Source organism: Empidonax traillii, unplaced genomic scaffold (genome assembly GCF_003031625.1).
Source record: "Empidonax traillii isolate 1590-97213 ecotype Southwest subspecies unplaced genomic scaffold, ASM303162v1 scaffold33:size3420811, whole genome shotgun sequence".
NCBI lineage: Eukaryota > Metazoa > Chordata > Aves > Passeriformes > Tyrannidae > Empidonax > Empidonax traillii.
Window position 1 is genome coordinate 3,362,777 of NW_020955226.1, and position 16,024 is coordinate 3,378,800.

The 16,024-nt window shown below is 37.7% G+C and overlaps 1 protein-coding gene across 2 annotated transcripts in view; it reads left to right on the plus strand.

The window, feature by feature from the left end:
- METAP1D (methionyl aminopeptidase type 1D, mitochondrial) overlaps nucleotides 1-16,024 on the plus strand; it is a 50,755-nt gene that overhangs the window by 25,423 nt on the left and 9,308 nt on the right. The window contains exons 1-6 of one of the 2 annotated variants that reach the window (XM_027911604.1): nucleotides 586-665; nucleotides 3,913-4,079; nucleotides 6,394-6,543; nucleotides 9,916-10,064; nucleotides 10,722-10,764; nucleotides 14,535-14,698. In XM_027911604.1, coding sequence (XP_027767405.1) covers nucleotides 4,050-4,079; nucleotides 6,394-6,543; nucleotides 9,916-10,064; nucleotides 10,722-10,764; nucleotides 14,535-14,698 — 536 coding nt within the window. In that variant the 5' untranslated portion in view covers nucleotides 586-665; nucleotides 3,913-4,049. Of the gene's footprint in view, nucleotides 1-585; nucleotides 666-3,912; nucleotides 4,080-6,393; nucleotides 6,544-9,915; nucleotides 10,065-10,721; nucleotides 10,765-14,534; nucleotides 14,699-16,024 lie in introns of those variants that run through there. The other variant, XM_027911603.1, reaches the window with a different exon arrangement.

Genomic DNA, 16,024 nt, shown 5'->3' on the forward strand with positions numbered 1-16,024 from the left:
GCTTTTGCTAATTGCTTGGAAAATTGGAATCTTTTATAAATAAATACAAAAAAAATGGTTGCTAACAATCACATTTGATGAATCATGTGAATTAATAGGGTTTTTCCATGGCTACCCCATACCTCATTCATTGAAAACATAGCTTGGTAAATTGCTGTAACTGTTAAACAGGAAGCATTAGAAAAGGGCTTATGTGAGAGTTCATTTCCAACATCTCCCGTTAAAAATACTTCTTGACCAGAGGAAAATCACATTTAAATTACTAAAATCAACTTAATTAAGGGTCATTAATAGAGATACACATAAAAAACTCTCCACTCTATGAGTGAAATGGGAGCATTTCATTATATAGTGTAGCATGCATGAACAGATAACAATTAAAATAGCCCTAGAGTAAAAGGCTAATAAATATAGGGCACATTGTGCTGCAAAATCAGTCACTTAAAAATGCTCCCACCCATCATAATTTTGAACGCCGTATTCAGCCCCTCTGACTGACTCGTTTAAAAGGGAAAAAAAGATGTAATTTCCACACAAGATAAATTCATCTGTAATTCACAAGAGCTCACGGTGCGCGTTTATATCATTAATACAAATAAAGGTCTGGAAGGTGTGCTGAGGAATCCGGCGGCTCCGGCAGGACGTGCGTGCCCAGGGATCGCACAGTGAGGTTCACTGCCGAGTCAGAGGAGCAGTTGTCAGTAATTTCTGTGCTTGCTGCATTGTATCTGCTGATGGGATTCAGTAGGGCTGGTGATAATTCTTCTCCCTGCAGCTGATAGTAAATGTTCTGTTACTCGTGGCAGGTGACGTAGCCGTGCTGTTGGGGCAGAGAATAAACGCATAAAGGGTCAACTTTGCATCCCGGCTGTGCCGGGCTGTTCCCAGCCTGCCCGGCTGCACACTCCAGGCTCTCTCCGGTGGCTGCAGTTTCTGCTGGAAGATGCATTAAGCCCGTGTTTATGAACTGTCTTACAGTAATTAATACACTCAGAAAGCTTAACAAAAAGAATGTGCTTGAGCACCAGTGTTGCAGAAGTAAATAAAGGCACTGAGAAAAGCTTTGATGGTTGTAAGGGATGGGGTGGATGGAATCTCTGAGCCAGACTTGGAGAATACAGACAGTTGTTCCTGTCTTGGGTGATTGATGATGTTGCTATATCGAATTAGCTGTGAATATGGGAGCTTAAAAAATAAAAGGAGCTGTGGAGGCATTAGAAGGCCTTCTTAAGGAAGGAAGTGTGTGGATGGAGTCCAGATTTTCATTATAAACCAGTAACTTCATTATGTTTTAATGCCATTTTATTTAATTTTATTTTTATTTTGTAGGAGAATGTTTTCTTTTATAATTTTTTATATTTTTAATAAAGGTTTAGTTGTCCTGTGTTTATAATTCTTGTGATAAAATTTAGGAATCGTATTATACTATGGTGATATTTATTTGCATGTCGTATTTCATCTGTTCAAGTAGTAGATATTTTTGTATGCATCTGGTTTATAATGAGTACTTAGTAGAATAACAACAGGTTACAGTAGCTTATTATCCTGTTATTTTGTGACAACACTTACAGTGTATCTTTGGGAGAACAGAGGTAAAAATTTTATTCCAAATAAAAAAGTATCCCTTCTGAATGTGGGCTAGTCAATGGGCATGCACCCAGGAATATGGTTTCATGTATTTAACAGTATGTATTTAGGAGTGTGTATTGTGAGGAATTGACAAGCACACTTGCACCTTTTCTCCCCTGATTAAATTTTGACACAGTAGACAAGGTGCCCGGGGAGTGTTCCGGGCGTCAAGGAGAGCGTTTGAAATACACGTTCACATCTTGATGTCCACATGGACTTTAGGTGACCACATCTGTGACTGCAGGATTTCAATATATTTGTAATACCTTTAGCTGTGGTAAGAGCAAGGTACTTCCACTACACTCTGTAAAAGAAGTACCTTAGCTTACACTGGAAGAGTGAATTCTACTTCTGATGGCTCAAAAGTTGCTGCTTAATCAGATTCTGTGCTTCCAGAAATGAGTGCAAACTAGCCAGGGAGTTTGTAGGATGCTTTTGGTTCTTTGCACACGCTTACAGGTGCAGGTTGGGTGACCATTTCCTTTTTTCTTGTTTGGGTTTTTTTTTGTTAATGGGACGATGGTTTTTTCCTTCTGAGGAGACCCTAGGACAACAGTAGATTATGAGGCTGCTGATTAAATTCTAATTAATAGACCCGGAAACCAATCCAGCCCTCTGTTAACTGGGCAGCTCCACTTCCTTGGAGGCACTTTCTTCCCTTTTGAAGCAGGCAACTTCCATTGGCGTACTTGGGTTATACTGAAAGCTTGATCTGAGCCTCACCCTTCAGCTCCACTTTGTTATTTATCAACAATTTAAAAAAACAAACAAACAAAAAAAACACAATAAAAATTTGCTTGCCTTGAGTAGAAGTTTCTACAACCTTTCAGAATCTGGTAACTAAATGTAGCACTAATCAGTGTGCAGAGAGACAATCAGGAACACTTCCAACACAAAATAGATGCAACTATTTCATTCAGCCTGGGTTTTGGGGCTCCAAAACAGTGCATAACTTGAATCGCCTTGTATGTCCTGGAATACTGTTAAAGGGCTGTCTATGAATGAGTGTGCATGTGGAAGGATAATTTCTGCATCTGAACATGATAAATGAATCCAAAGGAAAGGAAGGAAAGTACATTAAAATAAAAACATGCAATATATGCAAGAAACTCTTAAAAAAAATCATTTTAAGATAGTTACAAAAGTGCAGTAGATTAATTTCTTAACTTCTCTGATATAAAAATGTTTAGTTACTTCTGTTTAAACAAAAACTTTTTACTGAAGAATAATTACTCATCTGGATTACTTGCCACAAGATTGCTCATGTGTTTGTGTACACAAAGACATTTTTCAGAAGCAGATCAACTATTATGTTAAACAATGTTTCAGAAAAAAAACCCTCTGTTTTGATTGTAGAACATTTGAGTAATGGAAATATACTCTGTGTAGTAATTGTAGTGTAATTGGGCAATGCCAATAATCCTTTTGAATTTCCCTGTTTTCATGCTAGCATAATTTCTAGTGCATTATTTTGGTTTGATGTCTCTGAGAACCTTTGGGCCTCAATGCCCATTTTTCCCCATTTTTCTTTTTTTCCTCCTTTTTTGAGGGGGCAAAATGTGTCATCGTCCAACAACTAAGTTGGAGCAATTAAACTGATGAACTGTCATCCCAAATTCTCATGTGAATTAAATGGAAATCTAATTCAAATATTCCAGATAAATTTCAATTTTCAATCCCTTCAATTGTTTTTAGCCAAGATTAAAAATGTTTCCTGAAGTTTGTTCTGTTGCCCGGCTAGGCAAGATAAAATTAACCTCATTCCTTGTGTCTTGAGCAACAAGACAAAGAGCAACATTACCTTTGTTATGCTCAAATCTGTGACCAATTCTGCAAAAATACAGCCAAAAATATTGTCTGAAATAACATTAAAATTTTTTGTTGTTGTTTTGGTCTTCTTTTTCTTGCTCTTGTCCCTTATTCACTGTTTTGCCAAGCTTTGAACAGTGCAGCTTCTGGCCATGAAAATTCTCCAAGCAGGGGCCAGTTGGAGCATCACTCCTATCTGTAAACTGTGGGGAATTTACCCACACTGCTTTTTAATGCATCAAACCAAAACAGATCTGGTATTTTATAAAGCTTCAAAGTATTGTTTGGGATGGTTTTTTTGTTCTCATTTCTTCTTGTTGTTATTGCTCTTTCTATAACAGTACAAGATTTGAACTACCCTTGGCAACTGTGTGAGTTCTGTGCTTTGTTTTACATGATGCTCTTCTTTTTGCATACTTTCAATTTTGTAATGTGGAAAAAAACATTAACCATTTTTAACTTATCTGTTAACAGGTTCCGTGACTGGCTGCCACATAACCTTTTCTTCGTTCAGTCATAACTACCTGCACTGGCAGTCAAGCAATCAACAGCAAAGATGCTCCTTTTTTCAGGGACAAAGGAACACTGCTTATAGTGTAGTTTGGCCAGCCATGGTTTCTCCAGCTCACCAAGTTCCTGAGGTACTGCAACTTCTGTTATCTAATCTGTTAGTCAGTCAGTATAGAGTTTTCAGCTGTGTTGGGGTATCTAATTATTAGGGAGTTCAAACCCAGGCCTTGCTCAGTTATAGTAGTATACACAGGGAGTGTTACCTGTCAATACTTCTGGGTTCAGGTGCTTGTTTTGGACAATTATAGATAGTCCTACCAGAAGTCGGTAGGAGTCATTAATGATCATCTGAGTCCTTTTCTGTGTAAATCTTTAGCAAGATAATTACAAAAATGTTTATATTTTGCTGCAGGTTTTGTTATTTGATTATGTCAGATTTAAGAAGGGAATATACAATACCTACTGGCAGCTGCCTCGCAACCCCACTGCACATTCTAAACTCAAATTCTTTGTGCCTGAGTGGTTTTTTTCCTTGCAACATACACTTTTATTTTTATTTACTTTGGAGACAGAAGGGACTTTTTCATGCAAATGCAAATTTAACATGTGTTCCACTTCTGGTTTCCTTTTTCTCTCTTCTTTTTTTTCCTTGTCTAATTACAGCATACAGATTAACTGTTTAGTATCTTTCCTTTATCCAAAAGAAACCAAAGTACTCTTTCTAAACAGTGCTTTTAAGGATGTGCATTAGTACTTTTTTAAATTTTGTTTTTCATTTTATTGTAGATTTCTTAGGCCAAATATAGAGTATTTCCGTGGGCCAGAAATACTAAAAAGTTTTTAGAGAGGAAAGCAGATAAGAATGCTGGATGTAGGGGCTGTGGAAGCTCTGTGTGCAGCAAGAATATAGGGTTACATGCTCTATATATTTTCAAAAGTTTAAAAATCGTAGAATTTATAAACTTTATTTTCTGTATTTAGATGCTTCTTTTGGGATAAAGGGGGAGAAGTATATTGTCACAATGAAACATTATCTTCCCAGATCAGAGTTCTCAGACTGTCTTAAAATCAGGTCCATGTCTATGAACTCTGAAAACTTGAGGGCAAAGTTATTTTTTTCTACAGAGTATGCCAGAAATCACTCTAAAATAACATGGTATTTTTTAAGATACCGGTATGAAACTGTCCACATAGCCATTTGAATGTACACTGCTTTGGGCTTCTCCCTTGATAGACCATAGAGGTCAGTAGGGTCACGTCTCAGCAGTTACTGGGGAAGTGCCCTCCAAGGGCAAAGCGAGGGTGGTGCTGTCTATGGAGTCGCTAATCTGGCAAATGGTGGGTTATCGTTTTTTGGGTTTTTTTCTAAACTGAAGCCCAAACTACTGCAATAGGATGTTGTTAGGGTTAATATGCCATTAATTTGAAAGAAATGGAAATCTGAAATTCTGTTGACATAAGTCCACTAAAGATAGTTTCACTTTTTATCAGATTAGAAATGAAATACCTGTTGGAGTAACAATAGTCTTTCTATTTGGAGTCCCAATAGAGCTTAGTAGTTGCCCCATTCTTCTGTACTCCTACACCCTGTTGTTGTATGGTTGTGTTGAGTACAGCCTAAGTGCCTAATTTTTTCTCTACCTGCCAGCTTGAGTGTGTACTTTGTGAAGTCAGGAGCAGAACTCGTCCTGTGGCCAGTGTGGCAGAAAATCAGCCCGCCTGTTGTGGGCAGAGGGATTCTTCTGCAGTCAGTGAAACAGCCCAGGACTCTCTGAAAGAAAGTGCATTTCCATCTCTGTGTGGGGAAAAAAATTTTCTTGTGTGGAAAAAATGATGTTTGATACTTTTTCCTTGACACAGCAAACTGGGATACCCTTGTGTAATATTATAGATGAACATGTCTGAGTATATGAACTAGATTAATAAGCAAAACCCTCTAAGTTAAAACAAGTTAAATCCTAAGGTTCTTAGTCAAAAAGCAATCTCATGCAAGTTAATAGGACTTTTGTCTGAGTAAGAAACTAAGGATTTGATCAGTTATAATTTTGAGGACCTCATTCTGTATGTTTGCCCTGTCACTTCCAGTTTTTAGGTGCCCTTTGTAGAAAATGTCCCTCTTTGCAGAAGAAAATGAAGAGTTTTTAAGTCTTTGCCACAGTTTCATAACTTGAGACTGTCTGTGCTGGAAGTTGGCTGCAGTATCTGGGGTTTCAGCACTGGAAGGCTAACAGACTGTGTAAGTCAGTAGTAACAGGCAATGTTAAGTTCAAAAGGGCAGTGGAAGAAATTCTGAGGCAGCCTTGAGGGTTTGCCCTGATGGCTTAGGAAGGTCGATACTACGACAGAAAGGGCAAGCTGCCATGAAGCAGGAGGCAGTATCTGAGAAAATGATCCCATTGTCATGCTCAGTTTTCTGATCTTCATTTTCAATCCTTTTTCTCCAAGCACATAAAGAAGCCAGACTATGTGACGACAGGCATTGTACCAGACTGGGGAGACGACATAGAAATTAAGAATGAAGATCAGATTCAAGGGCTTCGTCAAGCTTGTCAGTTGGCCCGTCATGTCCTGCTTCTGGCTGGAAAGGGCTTAAAGGTAACAATTACAGAAGTCCCATAACAGGATGGTTGTCTCTTATGCTTTCACTTATTTGGGTTTTGTTCGTACTTTTTTTTTTTTTTTAACTTTTTCATAATGAGCATTTTAAGTTTAACATATTTAAGTTAGATCCTGAAAAAATAAGGATTTATTAACTTTTGATTCAGTTCATTGTATGCCTGTTTAATTATTTCTGTATTTTGAACCTCTGTAGTACTTAGGGTGAGTTGCTGGCTCAGGTGTAACATCTCTGTGTCTGTAGTCTTCCTCTGTTCCAATTGTACCAAATCATGTGAATTCCTCATAAGGCCCACACTACATTTTTTCCTTTCATTTCATGGCCCATCTTCCTCATATGTCGTGCTTTCCAGCTCTGCATGTGTGCAAGCCCGACAGGCTGGTCTGCGTGCTCCATTCCTGTCCATCCTTCGGCCCCTCGCTGTCCTGCGGGATCTGGCACAATTCATAGAAATGCTGTTGGAAAAAAACAGCTGCCAAATTCCACACAGTTTTCCTGAGTGCATTGATAATAAGGCCTCGTGGTTTCCAGAAATGTTTCTACAGTATGATTTTTGGGATACCTCCCAAGTTAAAATGTACAGGGAGGAGCCTACTGCCGGGTTTTGCGGATGAAGAAGTGCTTTCTTAGCTCTGCCTTGGTATTTCACGTAATAGCATACTGGATAGGGTGAAATGGCTTGAGTAGCTATGAGATGCAGAGATAGATGAGGACTGTAGGTCAATCCCATTGACTTAAAAGGGGATTTTTCTTCCAGCTATCATCACTCTTTCCCAGAGGTTTAATTCTGTAGCTGGGATGGTCAATAATAAAACTGCCTGAAGCTTTAATCTTATGTAGCTTTGTGCTTTTTTAACTTTTTAATGTACATTTATTTCCCAGTACAGGAAAACTTACTCATTTAAAGCTAGAGGCATATACATGTTTCTGAAGGATCAGAGTGCAATGTGGGTTTCAAATGAGAGCAGTATTTCTCAAATACTCTTCAGCTGTCATGTGTAAATACATATGTATGCAGTACGGTGTAGCTTACGATACAGTTCATGGTGTGTGCCAGATCATACATAATAGCAAAATACTACACACACATAACGAAAGTTTTGGAGCAAGAAGGTGTATAAGATAAGAATTGCATATCCAGGAGCTGTGTACTGGGAGGGAGGTGGCATTTGGAGTTGCACTGCTGAGACCACTGCCCGGGTCAGTCACAGACTGGTGGTGACCTTTGTTTTACGTAAGTTTGTCTAGGACTCCCCTGACTGGGAGAATGCTCCAAAACCCTCTCTCCTGGACAGCGAGTATCTTCTGGTTTCCAGCCTGATGATGTGCATGGTCAGTTTATACCCATCTGTTCTTGCACCAACACTGCTCTTTAATTTAAATAGCTTCCTGCCTTTCCTCGAGTCTTTCCCTTTACACAGGAACAGAGCTGTGCACCAGACTAAACAAACCAAGCTCTTTTAGTCTCTTCTCATAACATATAGTCTACGTTCCTGTTTTATCTGAAGATTTCCATCCCTCCACCTGTTCCTGTTGCTTTGCTGAACCCACCTTGCACACAGTCCTCCAAAGTGGCTCTTGCCTGTGCTTTAGCTAGTAGCAGTAAGATCCCCCAATACAACAAAGGTGCATTACAATCCATGGATACAGAGGTTACAGTTCAGGTGGTGCACGGTCCTGATGTTACCATTTACTGCCTGTGGAACTTAAAATTACAGTATGGTAATATATATGATAATGTTCATGGGTTTGAGTTACAAATTTGGGAATAAAGCAGCGAATTCTATGACATTGAAATATTTTGTTAGATTCCATCAGGTTGCCACATCATCCAGAGAACGGACTAGGTGCGCAGTAGATGCCACCCCCTTGCCCAGCTGGCAAAAGCATCTTTAAAAGTAAAACAGATAGTGTAAAAAGCAGAACTTTTCACAGGGTATAAGCCATGCAGAGACCACAGATCTGTCTGCTGAGTATCCAAAAGCCACATCAAATTCCTTGAGCAGAGCAGCAGCAGACAGCATCCAGTTGGGTACGTAGCAGTTCAGTTTGTCTGTGGGCTGTAGTTGATAGACGTGTGAGCAAAGGCAAGAGCAGTAACCTGTATTTGTCCAGAACCAATGGCTGCAGTATCCAGTACAGACAGCATGCCGGGGCTGAGGCTGCAGTGGCTACTGCAAAGCAGGGGATACATGCAGTAATCCCAAATCCTGCTCGAGTGGATTCATTGCTCCTCATCTGCCCAACGACGTTTTTGTGCTGAATAAAATTCAAGCTGAGTAAACAGATGTTTTATCTCAGCACAGTACACAAGTGCACTCTGCTGTGTTCAGTCTCAGAATTTCAATATATGACTGAGTGTGTCTCCCGCACCACAGCCTAACCTGTATTCCATGTGTTACTCCAAAATCACAGCCGCTGTGATTTTTCCTTCAGTCTGCCAACACTAATCTTCATATCTGTACAAAGTATGCTTTTCAAAGGCTCAGAACTCATTCAAATCAAAATCAATTTGTAGAGGAACCCTCAAAAGTACTTTTCAATGAGAGAGGTTTCCCTACCAAATTTCAAATTTCAGCTCTAACCAGACTGGCTCAGGGACAGAGCTGATCCAAAAGAAAAGTGAAAATAATGTTATTTTAAGTGTGGATACTCAGAAAATGGACAAATGGTTTATGAGAGGGTTTAGGGGTTTTTTTAATATGTACAATTGTGAAGAAAAGATGAATCTAGATAATGTCAAACATAAAAATGAATATTTCTAAAAGTGATGGATAAGTGCTTTTAGATTAACTGTGATCATTCAGGCTATGGCAACTTTAAGTATAATATCCTCAAAATATGAACCCAAATATTTTATAAAATCAAAGAATACCTGGAAAACAACTTCATAAAATGCACAACTACATTATAGTTAATGTAGTGGGCAGTTAAAAGACTTAATATCCTTTCTTTTACAAATAAAAAGGGAAAGTAATATTGTGTTTTAAAGGACTGAAAGCATTGAACCGAGACATTTCTATAGCAGCTACTGAAACAAGATGCCATGAGAAATTGGTGTCTTTGAGAAAGCAAATGTAGAAAAAAGAACGGAAAAGAAGTAGACATTATTTTAGGTTTCTAGGAACCCTTGAGTGCTCATTTCTACTGCATGCTTTATTTCGAACCTTTTTCTCTTAAAAAAAAAAGGTCCATATATCAATAAAGTATATGAGACAGTCTAGTGTTTTATAGCGAAGCAGTGTACTCGAAACATCCAATATTTCATTGAAGCTTGGCTGCAATCACATTCACTAAATATGAGAAACTATCTTTGCTTTTTTAACAGGATGTTGTGTTTGATATTTTAGGTTGGCATGACAACTGAAGAAATAGATTCCATTGTTCATCATGAAATAATCAGACGGAATGCCTATCCGTCACCTCTGGGCTATGGAGGTTTTCCAAAATCTGTTTGTACTTCTGTAAACAACGTGGTATGTCATGGTATTCCTGACAGGTATTTCCCCAATAATATACGTTTTACCACTGGGAATTAAAATGTTAAACTGAAATTAATATATTGTATTTAATATTGAACATACTTCAGCTTAATTAGGTGTCATACATAAACGTACTGCAGATGCAGAACGTGTTAGCACACAGTACTGATAGCTGTTATAGCGATGTATGTGAAATAGAAAAAAATATGCTGTTTGTACAGGCACTTAAAAAATATGGCATAATGCCTTTTGAGTTTAGTATGTGGGGGGGAACAGTACAGTCTGATTTTTTTTCATCCAGCAAAATAAGTATAAGCTAAGGAATAAATATGTTTGAATTTTTGTATTTTTTTTTATACTTGCAGTACATTCAGCTAGTCAAAAAGTAAAATATGAACCCTAGTGAGAGAAAAAGAATAAATATAATGGTAGATTTGTCGTGTGTTGATATGTTTTTCTGGTAGTTGTTTCTCATTATTTTATATTCAGCTACACTTGTTCTCTGAGTAGTGAGAGCTGAACATTAAAAATGGTTAGTCTGTTTGCCTCTGCCTTCCTCCATCACAAAATATCTACCCCTTGATTTTTTATGTATGTCATTAGGTGTTTATTCTTATATTCCCTTTGTTGGGAGCTGTCTGTCACCATTTATTTTTTTTCTGTTTGTGTTTCAGTCGACCTCTTCAGGATGGAGATATTATCAACATTGATGTCACGGTGAGTAATTCATATAAAAAATAGTCTTTGATCAACTTTAGAATCACTAGTAGCAACAGGAAGAATAGTGGATTGGAGATGGGGGATGCACAGATGGATGTGCTGTTTACTTCTGAGCCAAGGCACAAGCAGCTGGTTTCCTTTTTTGTTTTTAACTGTGTGTTTATTCCAGCTAGACCCAGGCCTGACTTGAATTTAGGACTGGAATCAGATGCACTGAGATCAATGTTGGCCTAAGTGAAATGTCAACCCAATCCTGCTATGTGTCATGTTTTTGAGAAGGTGTAATTGTTATTGATCCACTGTGTAGTTAATGCAGAGCACCACAGCACTGGGCAGCAGCTGAAGATAGATATGTATGAGATGAGCTAACATGAAGAAAGCCAGCATTTTTCCTTCACTCTGCCAAGATTGATCTTCCTCTTCCTGCTGATTTTGAGTGGGGCCTGACATTATCTTACTCTGTCATTAAAGGCTACATTGGCCTGTGTGTGTCAGTCTATTTGGACAGCAACTCTTTTGCTAGCAGTGTTCCCTACATTTATTAAAATCCCCAAAGGTAGTGTTGTGTTCCATTTCTGGTATAAAAGCCCCGAACCTTTCCAGCAGAAACAGAAATAGTGTGATATAACTGTGACTTAATATTTCCAGAGAATCGTCAATTATAGCTATTTAAATAAACACGGGCTGGATTTTCTTAGGAGCAAGAAAGCACAGGAACTGGAAGCCCAATTCTCATTTCATTTATTAAAAAAAAAAGTATTTGGCTCTTGCAGAAGCTTTTTTTTCTTTTTGCTGTGCATGTTTTTAGTTTTCCAAAGTGCTGTTTATTTCTAATATGATCACAGATGTCTTTTGAATCCCACCATTATTTTGCAGTAATATGTCACATACAAAGGAGTAACATCTCATAAAAACAAGCTTTTTAAATCATTAAAGAAACTCTTGGTAACTTGATACTATTTTCACACTGGCAGAGTGGAGAAATCTCCACTTCTGAGCATAAGATTCAAGCTTTCTAAAATATTTTTTCTATTAAAATTAGGGTCAGTGACCTTTTTCCCATGGTAGACTCACATGTGATCTAGAACTGGGTTTGGTTTGGTTTGGTTTTTTGGTCTTTCGAAATTCTTCCCCATCTCCTTACTTTCTAATTGTAGAATTCTGACTATCAGGTTTACACAGTGCAATCTATCATTTTTAAAGCTTATTTTTGGCCTTCATTTTTGCTTTGGTGAACTGGTGTTGCTTTGCTTATTTTATTAGACTAAATCAGTTTGCAACAGCTAAGGTTTTCACATCATATTTCTTTGTATCTCATTGAGGTTCATTTTATTTTTTTGTTTTATCTGTCAGGATAATAATGATGTCTTAGATTAAAAAAAAGTGTAGATTCATATCACAGATACTTTCCATGATAAAATAAATGAAATATTTTTATATTGACATAGTATGCATAGTATGCATAGTTGTCCACTCTTCTTTCTAAATATCTGATTAAATGTTACTGGTCTTTTTGAATATATTTATTTGCTTTCTGTTTACTCTCATAAAATAAATAAAATAAAATAAATCTTTATGTTTCTGTGAATGTGAAGATTTCTGCAAGGATGAGAATTGCTGATTATCTTTGTAAGATTTATTTTTATCAATTAAAATTAAACTGTGCTGTGATTGATAATTGCTTAGTCCAAAATAGCTGAGGAAAAAAATACTACTTTTCAGCATTACTAACTGATCTCTTGGATTATTTTTAATGAACATAACTGGGATGTTTCACAGATGGACAGAATAAAAATCAAAGTAAATATTGCACAATTAATTTTTTATAATTGTGCGCAGGTTCTATAAAATAGTTAAATAATATTCAGGTTCTTAAGTGTAAATACCTACCTAACACTATGTACAAATTAACTGAAGAAAAAAAATCTATTCTAGCACAATTAAGATAGTAGCGTTTCATGGATGAAATACAAATTTTATTGGCTTGAATCATGTAGACTTTAAAATGTGTTTTAGGATTGAAACAATAGGGTCACCCATCACTGGATCCTGAGCGTAGTGCAGTTTTCAGCCTATTGTTACCAGGTTAATGGTTCTTACAACTTGGTTCTTACAACTTGTTAGTGTGTTACAGTTGCTGAGTTGTAGTTTATTAACATAAAAAATATGTAATTGCAGTTGATGCACTGCGGTAAATATTGTTATTAGTGTTATTATTGTTGCTATTATTGTTATTATTTTTAACCTCTCCTATGTTTTAAGTCTAAGTTTGCTTTTCCAGAATGATGGTGTTTAATGCTGGGGGTTTGTGTGTTGTACTTCCTAGAGCTAAAAACAAACTAGTTCAGTTTAAATATGAACTAAGTAGATTAAAACCTCCCCAATGGTCATTAAATAAAAAAAAATTAAGAAGATTCAGTCTGGACTGGCAGAGAAAGGTGTAGAGCAGGGGATCGCAGCTGCTCTTTGCTGGGGCAGAGGTAACATAGTTGGTCCCTTGCAGGCACTCACCTTTCTTTAAAACACCCCTCACTCCTAATGGCCTGCATTTTTTTCTCATCTCATCATGAAGACAAACCTGGCCTAGGGATAAACTGTAGCTTTTTTTTTTTTTTTTTTAAGTTGGGAATCAACCAAAAAGAATGTGGGTCTGTCTTTCACAAATAGCTTGCCAGTGGCAAAAGTTCAGTGGTTCGAGCTTGGTGAGTAATTAGTTGTAGAAGCATAGTTGCCCACTGTTTGGGGGAGAAAAATGTTTTAGAAGATCAAAACTCTGCACCATTATAATTTGTCTTTCTGTAGGGAAATTTGGCTTGGTCTTACAATTATGTGCCTGCCTGCCATGGTGCAGAGCCGCAAACCCCATTTTAATGGCATGTTACACAGCTCCGTAGTGCAAAGCCAGGGTTTCTTGTGCCTGACAGAGAATTTCGGAAGAGCTGAGGTCTAAAACCTACAAAATGTCAAAAAGAAAAGCAAAAACAATATGTAATTAATTCAACAGGGTGTTACATTTTCAGCACATGAAATTTTGCAGTGCCAGAGCAGTACATTTATTCTCTCAAAATTCATCTCTGGAAATCAGAAGTAAAATCTAACATTAATGCCACGTTGTAGCTTCAAAATGAGATTAAAGAAAATTCTGCAACAACCGGCTGTGAATTTGGCCCATGCTTTTTCCTTGGGTTCGCTCTGAATGTTGGTAGCAGGGTATAGTTCCCACCTCAAAACTCCAGTGGGGAGTGCTGACTGTGAACATACGGGTCTCCCTGCCAGCTGCCAACCAGTCTCCCAGTGCCCACGGCCAGCACTGGGATGAAATGCCCTGCCCTTCTGGGGTGCAGGCAGGTCCCTGGTCACAGGGACAGGCAGCCAGGGTGGGTGGGCAGCTGACAACCCCAAGGCCCCCTTTAGCCCCTGCACAGCCCTGACCCATCTTCTCACAAACAACCCCGTTAGCCTCGTGTCCTGTAGCCGAGCAGTGTCACTGCCTGGTGCACTGCTGGGCGGTGATGCACAGCTTCTGCTTTTCTTGAATTTTTAATTGGCAATGTTGGCAACCCTTATGCACCTTGCAGTCTTTCGGGCTTTTTTTTTTTTTCCTCTGCAATGTTCTGCTTTTCTAGTCTCATTCTTGCAAAAACAGCTTACCTGTCTATCTGTTGTGATATACAGCTTGTTCCTAGAAAGAATGGATTTAATTAAGGAGACGATCTGTTTCTGAATGCAAAATGAGAAAATGTCTTTACATTTCTGCATATGTTTAGGTGTATTACAATGGCTACCATGGTGACACTTCTGAAACCTTTTTGGTGGGCAATGTGGATAAATCTGGTGAAAAGTTAGTGGAGGTTGCGAGGAAATGTAGAGATGAAGCAATTGCAGCTTGCAGACCAGGGGCTCCCTTCTCTGTAATTGGAAACACAATCAGGTAAGCCTTATATTGACAAGTAAAAGGAGGGCTGGCAAGTGGGACAAAGGTTATTGGTGGTTTGGTATAAAGCTGATGACATGTTTTATGATTCAAAACCATCATTTCAGTCTGATATCAGTATGTGAACTGCCAAGCTATAATGTTGTTCCTTGGGTAAGAGGTATTTTTTTTAAAGTGAATTACACTAGGGTCAGCAAAGATAACTGTAGAAAGAGACAAAGATATTCATAAGGTAGATTTAAATTAACACATGTAATTTGCAATGGGCTTTAGTTTATTTTTTATTAGTGTGTGACACTATACCACATCTGCCTAAGAATGTAAGAAGGTTAGAAACCATTGTTTTCGTTGTATAGCAATAATGAATGTTACAAAGGAATTAGTCAACGTAAATAAGTCTCTTTGTTTAAAAACTACAAAAATATTTAACTCGAGAGCTTCAGATCTTACAAAGAGCAGTGCTTGCTAACGTCACGGGATAAAAAGAGCTGACATTCAGAGATTTTTCCCTATTTTGCATCTGTTCTAGCCTTCACATAAATGCAGCCATGACTCTTCTGCTGCTGATGGTTTTGAATAAAAATGCGTCTTAGTTTTTTGAAGGTACCTATGGATCATTTTAAAATGTTTGCCAAAAAAAAAAAAAAAGACATATATCGTATATGTTTCATTAAGCGATACTTCTTTGGACAGCTAATGGTCCCAACATGTATTGAATTCATTTTGATTACTTAAAAGCTGCAAGGCTTAGTCACCTTGAAAGGATGCTGCATTTTTTTTTTCTTTGTAAATCTTCAAATACTTTAAGAGAAAAAGAGAACGGCAAAATATCAGTTAGATGTATTTATAGCTTTAAAAATATTGTAACAGAGTCTGAATCAAACTTTAGTAAAACCTCTTTGGGTTATATCTGAGAAGCTTTTATTGAAGACTTTGTATAAAATTGTGTTTTTGACAGTTTTAAATTATAGGCTAACTAGCCTGGAGAAAAAGGATAGTGTCTTTCTGTTCTTTCATAGGAAATGTTGAATCAGACCCCTACTGGGAAAAGAAATTTAATGCATATCTCACTATCTTACTGTCCATGAATATAATAGAAGTGAATTCAAAATGTAGTTTTATTTTTGCAAATGGGATGAGTCGATAGATGCACCTCATATTTTTGAACACCTAGGGTTCAACAAATTTACTGGTGGTGCTCTTGCATTTTAACAAAATTTATTCTTGAGTAGAAGGGGGCACAGAACACTGGATTCTTATTCAAGCATTCTATCGAGCTCTGCATTCATGGCTGTGTCTAAAGGGCATGTCAGCCTTTGATTC